Source organism: Myotis davidii, unplaced genomic scaffold (genome assembly GCF_000327345.1).
Source record: "Myotis davidii unplaced genomic scaffold, ASM32734v1 scaffold740, whole genome shotgun sequence".
Lineage (NCBI taxonomy): Eukaryota > Metazoa > Chordata > Mammalia > Chiroptera > Vespertilionidae > Myotis > Myotis davidii.
Window position 1 is genome coordinate 190683 of NW_006292349.1, and position 8784 is coordinate 199466.

Genomic DNA, 8784 nt, shown 5'->3' on the forward strand with positions numbered 1-8784 from the left:
TTCTTTCTTGTCTGCCAACCCGATCACGACCACTTGAGTAGAGATCACTTCGGCTGCTTGAGTAACTGTCTCGACTTCCACCATATCCGTCACGTGAGCTGCTGTAATCATCATAGCGACTGCTTCCACCATAAGATGGCGGGGGCCCTCGTGTAGGTGGAGCACTACGTGAGTTACCTGCAGGGTCAATGGTCAGGTAATATGGCAACACTATAAATTGTATATATACAACATTTAAATCTGAATTTACAGAATTTCTGTATTAAACTTTTACTTTCTCAACTGGGAGGTTTTAAACTGTGCCATTGCTGGCCATTAACAGGGATTTGCTCATTTGCTGAGATATGGAAATGGATGGGTTTTAATGTTTGTTTGAAAAGACTGAAGACGGTGTGTATTTCAAGAGGATATTCCAGACAGCTTGTTATTTTATAGTAGACACTCAGCCACTTTCCAGTGATAAGTTGCAATTTTGAACTGTAGACTTTCCTTCATATTGGAATGGTAAACATTTGTTGTTGTTAATAAAATTTTTAAATTGTATTTGCACTGTTGGGGGAAAACACATAAGGCTGCCAATTTAAGCAAGCAAAATCCCCTCCAAAGCAAGCAAACAGCCTCAAAAAAAACAACTTATAGGAAAAAAAAAACAACAACAACAAAAGCCCCTCACAAAACTAGGAAAAGCCCAGCTGATAGTTATCCCCTTAAAAGCAAGCAAACATCCCTTTAAAAGCAAGCACCACACAGCCTAGTAAACTGGCTCATGAACCTAAAAACTCAAGCTGGTGATATTTAAAGACACTAAACCAGTATCTTACCATAACTGTCATATGAATCCCTGTAGGAACCACCACTTGGATGATCTGAATAGTCACGATCACGACCATAGCCATCTCTATCACTAAATTAAAGAGAAAAATTTAAGCCCAGAGCATCAACCTTTACAACGTTTTACAGCAAAATCATGGAAGCAAAGTCACTTACCTATAGCCTCTTGACGGATAGTCATCACGTGAACTGGAATGACCATAATCACGGTAAGTATAATCTCTTGGTGGTGGAGCATAATCTCTTGTGTCACGAGAGCTTGGGTAATCTCTACTTGAGTAGCTACCAAAACAAAAATAACTTGTTTGATGCTTTGGATGAGCTTTCCCTTCAACACTAATCATTTGTAAGAGGGAGCTATTACATTTTCCGGTTACCTGTCTTTAGTAGAATATCCATCATCTCTTGGGGACAAATAAACATCTCTACGGGAAGGCAGGGGTTCCCTTCGAGGTGGGCCTCCATAACTATCTCTTCCACGTGATACAGGAGCTTATGGAAAAAACATTATTAAAATACACTCAAAGATAAAAAATGAAATGTGAACTTAAGTCAGACAATAAAAAAACAGTGATTCAGTGACATATGACCTAGAACTCTATCATGGTATTTTGTTCTCTAAAATTTTCTATTCACACCTAAATTCTTTTTAATGTATATTTACTGCACATACCTAGATCACCTGGGGTCTGTCAGTTTTAAGTATTTTTAGGATTCACCCCTCAATCTTTTGTGTGATGGTGGTACGTTAGATGGTTATAAATGGAAACTTACCTCTTCCTCCCATTCCACTGCTGCTGCGAACTGGTCCTGAAGGAGCAGATCTTTTAGCAGGAGGACCCACACTTCTCGGTGGTGGTCCTCTTTTTACTGGAAGTGGTCCCCTGGAAGAACTCATGTTAAAATTCATGGAATAGCCACCATCATCTACATTAGAAAAGAAAAATGTTCGTATTAACAAGAATCAAGAAAAGGCTATAAAAGTTCTTTGCTTCATCGAGAATACTTGTTCAGTTGGGGAATCTTGCTTTAGTTTTCACACATACAAGACTTGAGCATGTGCCCTGCCAGTGTGGCTCAGTGTTTGAATGTCAACCTATGAACCAGGAGGTCATGGTCCAAGCACATGCCCTTGTTGTGGGCTTGATCCCCAGTGGGGGCTGTGCAGGAGGCAGATCAATGATTCTCTCATCTTTGATGTTTCTATCTCTCTCTCCCATCCTCTGAAATCAATAAAAATATATTTTTAAGAAAATACCGAGCATGAAGTCTTTACAGGCTAGTGAAATAAAACAAAAGGATAATCTTAAAGTTATCTGATAAATTGTTTAATTTTCATATGCCCAATCAGCTAGGCCTATCATAATTTTTTTAAGTGTCTTTTCCTAGAGTTAACTATTTGGATAAATAGTGTATTTCTCATCATTTAAAAACACTATGTAATTTAGGGTTTGATGTCCCATTTTTAAGTCACTATCACTTTGGTAGTTAAGCATGTGTTCTCAATTTCAAAAGTTGGAGCCCTTAAAGACTTATACAAAGCACACATGGAATGGATTTGCAGTTCCTAACTTAAACACCAAGCATGAATGAGGTAGATCCAAATTACCCATGTGCCCTCCACGTGAGGGAGGTCCCCTGGTTCCTCCACTTCCTCCTCTTCCACCTCTAAGACCCCTTGGAGGGCCTCTGCTTCTTGGAGGTGGAGGTGGTCCACGCCTACCAGTTTCAAATGATGGTTTGGTGGCTTGTTCTACCTTGATGGCTTTTCCATCTAAGGACTAAATAATATCAAAGCGGTTAGTTACATCAACATTTAAAAAGAACTTGCACATCCACTGCACATTGACAGCAATGACCTTAAAAAGGTAATTACAGGTAAATTTTGCTCACTAATTAATCTAAGAAAAATAATACAAATAGTCAGTTACTTTTCCAATTACTTAAAATGCTTACTCATCTTTAAGACTGATACTGATGATTTGAGCCAAACAAGGTGGACCCACTGCATTACTGGTGGGTAAGATTTTAAACAAGGCCAGCTATCAACTTATCAATACTAGTAACCAAAAGGAAAAGCCAAGTTATTAAAGCAGTTTATAAATCCCAGATAAAATAAACATCACACACTATTCTGAACTGAAAGACTTAAGTAATACCTGTAAAGTTGCCTATAAAATTACCAAGGGTTACAATCAGAGAGTCCTATAAAGTTATACACCAGAGATGCCATGTCCTAGGCCTGACTTGACTAACACTGTGCCATTTTATGCAGTAGAGAACACTGCATTAGTATGCAGACAATCTCACCTTTCCATTCATATCTCTGGCTGCATCCTTAGCATCTGCTGGGCTTTCAAAGGTGACAAAAGCAAATCCTCTGGATTTGTTGGTTTCACGATCTTTCATCAAGAGTACTAAAAAGTCATTTTCGGGGGGGAAAAGTGTTATTCTGGTTCAAATGAATTTAACAAAAGTGAATCTTTAAAAAAGAAAGCTCAGAACTTCTTAGAGGACAAAATACATTATCATTTCAGATGATCATTGCAATTAAATTCATCATAGCTTCCCTTTTTAATTACAAAATAGCCCTGCATATACTTTCAGATAAACTCACCTTCCACTATCCGTCCATATTTGCCAAATACAGCTTCAAGAGCTTTCTCATTTGTTTCTGTATTGAGGCCACCAATAAAGAGCTTTCCTGGGCGATCAGCTTCAACCATGTTTCCCTCCTGGTAAGAGTCTATTGAAAAAGAATATATATAGTATGTCACTGGGAAAAGTTCCAAGTTTATCGGACACATGAATTTATCGGGGTGCGTTTCTCTTATTTTTCTAAAACCAGTATTCCTTAATAACTAGACACCAAAAGTGAGCTCTTCTAAGCAGGAAACCCAAATTAACTACTTAAGCCTTAAGTGCAGTTTCCATTAAACTGATTAAAAGGATCAATTTAATATATGCGTTTACCCTTAACCCACCCTGGCAGTTTTAATCTAGTAAGGGCTACTCAACATTTACAAGTTTAATCTCGGAATTGTAGCCTTTTAAAGGTACAATTACATCCTAATTACCCTGAAGACTATCAACTCATTCAAGGTCACACACAGGCCAGACGCAAGTCCTTAACATCAAGCTCTCTTCGGAGGACTTTGTATTTTCTTATTAGGATTCCCTGATAAATTTACTTAGAAATTTAAAGTTTGAGCCAAGTTATGCCTCCCGTTCTTCACCGGCCCATGGCGCGCCGAAAAGGTCACAAGAACCTTAAAAAGTGTCAATATCATTTCATATTAAATAACGGACATGAAATCGCGCACTGGAATGTACAACACTCCCTGGCTGCAGCAGAACCCAATTAAAACCGTCACTAAAAACCGCGTGGAAAACACAAAATGGCGACACTTGGACTCAGCCCAGAACCGGCACCGGTCAGAGGAGTAACTTTTACCATCAGCAGTAGCTGGGAAAATTCAAAGGGCTTCCTCTCCAAGGCCCCACCAATGAACAAGGACCTCGCGTAAAACTGCACGTGCCCATCAGTAGAACCGACGCCATCCCAATACAAGTACCGCGGTGGCGTGGTCTCTCCTTGTCCAGCCAAAACCCGGAGTTCCGCCACCGCCCCGGCAGGCGACAGTCACACTTTCTCCAGGCATACAACTAAACGGACCCTCTGCATTTGTTTCCCCGCGACACTCTGCTTTATCTAAATAGGTCGGCACCTTTGGGTTCTTAAAATGGCGCCCGCCAGCCCCATCTCCTGGGAGATAATCTCAGATTCTAACATGACAAGAGTGCCAAGAAAAAGGTCTAAGGAAAGAACACACTTACTGGAGGGGTGACGACGGTTTCAAGCTCCTACGAGCTCGCTGACAGAGGCTTCCTAGCCGCTCAGCACAGGGAGGGCCGCTGGCTCGGAGGACGGAAGAGAGGACCTGCAGGAACTACTGCGCAACGAGGGCGAACAAAGGAGACAGCAAACTTTATACTGCCCGGGAACGAGGCTGAAGGACCCGGATGAAAACGGAGCTTAGAATTTGAAACGCAAGGGAGAGGTGGGAGCAGTTCCCAGTCTCCCCATTGGCTGTCTTTTCTGCCATTCATTCTTAGTTCCTCCCCATTTCCGGGCCCTCAGCTCTTGGCGGGGGCTGGTTCTTAACCGTTTTCCCAGCCCCCACCCGTGTGCTGTAAACCCGCGTTTTGCTTTCCGGTGAACTGGTTCCCTGGCTGCGTTTACTAAATAACTGAAGTTAATTGTGTGTTGTAGTGACCGGGGGACGTTGCTAAACTTTAACATCCCTTAAATGGTTTAATGCTCAAAAGTAACGTGATGAGGGTAGATACTGCCCATGTTGCAGAAATGGAAAACAAAGAGGTATGGATGATAAAATATTTTTCCCCCAAAATACATTTAACCAGAATTTTTAGTGTATGGATAAAATTCTGATAAATTAATATCGGGATGGGGGCATACAAAAAGGCAGCAGATAAACTGAACACCTAAATGGTGGGCTCTGTGCTTGGCTATGAGAATACAACCCAGAACAAGTGAGACAAGGGCAGGGCACCTCCATGGGTAAGGCTGCCAGATTTAGCGAAGAAAAATACAGGACTCCCAGTTAAGTTTGAACTTCAGATATTTTATTTTCAGTTTAAGTAAGTATCATATATTAAAAAACTTATTTATTGTTTATCTGAACTTCAAATTTAACTGGGCATTGTGTATTTTGTCTGCCATTGGGGGGAAATTACAAAAATTAAAAAATTTCTAATTTCTTTAAAAGCTAAAACAACAATTAAATAAAACAATTTATTGCATATTGTGATTAGTGCCAGGGCTGAAGTAAACTGGGTGCTCTGATGGACAATATTTGGGAGACCAAATTTGATTTAGACATCAGGGAAGGTCTGTCTAAAGATGTGACTTTGGAGATCAGATGTAAAGGGAAAAAAGAAACCAGCCATGGAAAAGCTAGGGGAAGAGCTTTTCAGGAAAAGAAAACAGTACTAAGCATAAAGTGGGATTAAGAATTTGCACATAGCAAGGGACAGAAAGAGATCCAGGGTGACAGGAATTTAAGGGTTATAAGGGGAGGGAGTTAAGGTAAATAGAACATGCAAATCCATTAAAAGATTGTGGGCTTAAGTGTGGAAGCAGGGACACCAATGGGATAGAGCAAACAGATCAGGAGAGAAAACAGTGACTCAAATTAGGGTTGTAGCAGTGGACATGGGGAGGAAACAACAATTGTTGGATGTACATGGCAGGTAGTATGGACAGGATTTGCTAATGAAACAGATGGGGAAGGACAGGGTGGAATTGAGGAAAAAGGAAGCCATTAGCAGGTGATGTCCATTTACCAAAATGGTTGCAGAGGAGAGAGATTGGGAAATCTGATGCTCAGAGATCAGGGCTAAATTGTTATTTTAGAAATGGAAATAAAACCCATCTCAATGAATGAGACCACCAAAAAGAGAATACAATGCGAAAAGAAGTCCCAAAAGCATGGAACAAAGTGGGGAATCTCTGAGGGAAGCGGGGTGGGGGTGGGGGGGGAGTAATCAACTAAGGATCTTGTTTGCATATATGCATGGCCCTTCAACACAGACAATGGAGCAGTAAGGGCCTGGAGCGGGGTAGGGGATCAATGGGGGAAGAAGGGAGACATATGTAATACTTTCAACAATAAAGAATTATTAAAAATAAAAAATAAAACAACACAACAAAAATAAATCTAAAAACAATCAATCAAAAAGAAGTCCCAAGATCATATAATATTAAATACACACACATCCAGGATAGGCAAAAGTAGGTTTATAGTTGTTCATATGGAAACTACTACAATAATTAATAATAATACAAGAATAAACTCTTGTATGTGTGTGTACTCACAACCATCAAGATTTGGCTCTGGCAATAGTTGAAAATTGGCCAGGTTGGCAAAAACCACTTACGTGCCAGGTTCAGCCAGTAGAATCTGCACCTCCAGATAGAATCATGAAAAGTCCTGCCCCGCCGAACCGGTTTGGCTCAGTGGATAGAGTGTTGGCTTGCGGACTGAAAGGTCCCAGGTTCGATTCCGGTCAAGGGCATGTACCTGGTTGCGGGCACATCCCCGGTAGGAGATGTGCAGGAGGCAGCTGATCAATGTTTCTCTCTCATCGATGTTTCAAACTTTCTATATCTCTCCCTTCCTCTCTGTAAAAAATCAATAAAATATATTTTTAAAAAAAAGGAAAAAAAAAGAAAAGTCCTGCCCCGAGGGCCACTGGCACTCTCTCTGTCTCAGATCCAGAACAGAAGGACTACAGGACTTTCCCTAAGCTCTAAGCCAGGCTGGTCTAGGGCAGAACAGGGCCAACAGATGTTCCTGTTCCCCTAAGTCTTAGGAATGAAATGTGCACCCCTGTGGATTAGATCACTCTTGTCTTTGCAGTTAATGTCCAGGAATGTGGGAGAAGGAGGAGAGTGTTCTATACTGTGGGGCAGCACTTCCAAGGACTAGGAGAAGGAGGGAGAGGAGGGACAGCTAATTGAGGGAATTGTAGGAGAGGGTTGTTATGGCTGTATCACAGAATGGGGACCCCACAGGAGAAAGAAGCTGGAGAGGGAGGCAGAGGGCCTACTGACTGGATCAGAAGGCAATGGGGAGGGGAGCCTTTTAAAAAATTTTTAAAATCTTTTGAAAATTAAATGTATTGCAGTGACATTGGTTAATAAGTACATAGGTTTCAAGTATACATTTCTATGAAATATGATTGGCATATTGCATTTTGTGCCCACCATCCAAAGTCAAATCACCTAACAGATGAAAGAATAAACTGTAGTACATCCATACTATTGAATACTACTCAGCAATAAATCCAAAAGTAGAAAACTAAGAGAAATAACCAAGTTCAAAAGGCTACATACTGGATGCTTCCATTTATATGAAACTCAGGAGTTGTAAGAGATAAGGCTCTTAAGTAACAGAGTGTCAGGTCACATAGGTCTTTGTAGACCAAAGACTGCCTTTGTCCAGGAAAAAAATAATTTTCCATTTATGTTTCTAGGTTCTTGTCTGAGAATCCCCTGTAATAAAAGACAGATTAACATGAGTAAAACATGTTTAATGATATGTATTTCTCCTGTATACACGGGAGAGATGCAGGAAAACTGAGTAACTACCCAAAATGATTCAAGTTGTCACCTTAAATACCATCTGCAGCTAAAGACGAAAGAAGATTGGGAGAGGGGAGACAGTTATGGGAGGTTATCAGGAAAATCACAGTAAACAGGGCATGGACATTCTGCAGGCCTAAATCCATTAGTAATGCCTTCTCTAGTAATGACAGTTTCCAGAGATTTGGTAATCCTCCTCTTCCAGCTACATAGAGGGAGACAACCTTACAAATGGAGATTTCCCTACTAAATGTAAATGTCTCCCACAAAAGGGTAATTTATACTGAAGTTTCAGAGTTTTTCCTATGTCTACTGTTTTTTAAAAACCATCAACTCAAAATAATCCTTATGCCCTAGCCAGTTTGGCTCAGTGGATAGAGCATCAGCCTGTGGACCAAAGGGTCCAGGTTTGATTCTGATCAAGGGCACGTACCTTGGTTGCAGGCTCTTCCCCAGCCCAGGCTCAGTCTTTCCCTCTCTCTTCCACTTTCTCCAAAAACCAATGGAGAAATATCTTTGGGTGAGAATTAATAATAATAATAATAATAATAATCCTTATGCCTAAGAGACTTATTTTGAGGTGGCAAATTCTGCTCCCTTTCATCTTTTACTGTGATTGAAACCAGGAGCCACTGGCGGGCCTTGAGCCAAGGGGTGACATATCTGTATTACCTCATAAGAAGAACACTTTGGCTGCTGTGTCCTGGATGCACTGTAGGCAGCAAGGGTGAAAGCAGAGAGATCTACCAAAAGATGATTGCCATAGTACCTTGAATTAAGGGGCT

At 40.8% G+C, this 8784-nt stretch overlaps 1 protein-coding gene across 1 annotated transcript; it reads right to left on the bottom strand.

Moving 5' to 3' along the window:
• Window positions 1-4: 4 nt before the first annotated feature.
• Window positions 5-4842, bottom strand: RBMX (RNA binding motif protein, X-linked; the record flags this gene model as incomplete). Its single annotated transcript, XM_006765879.2, has 9 exons — window positions 4669-4842; window positions 3449-3577; window positions 3142-3248; window positions 2441-2612; window positions 1606-1758; window positions 1209-1323; window positions 988-1113; window positions 822-904; window positions 5-177 (listed from the first exon to the last, which is right to left on the bottom strand). Coding segments are annotated over exons 2-9 (1038 nt in total), but the record flags the coding sequence as incomplete, so codon positions are not given.
• Between the last annotated feature and the right edge of the window lie 3942 nt (window positions 4843-8784).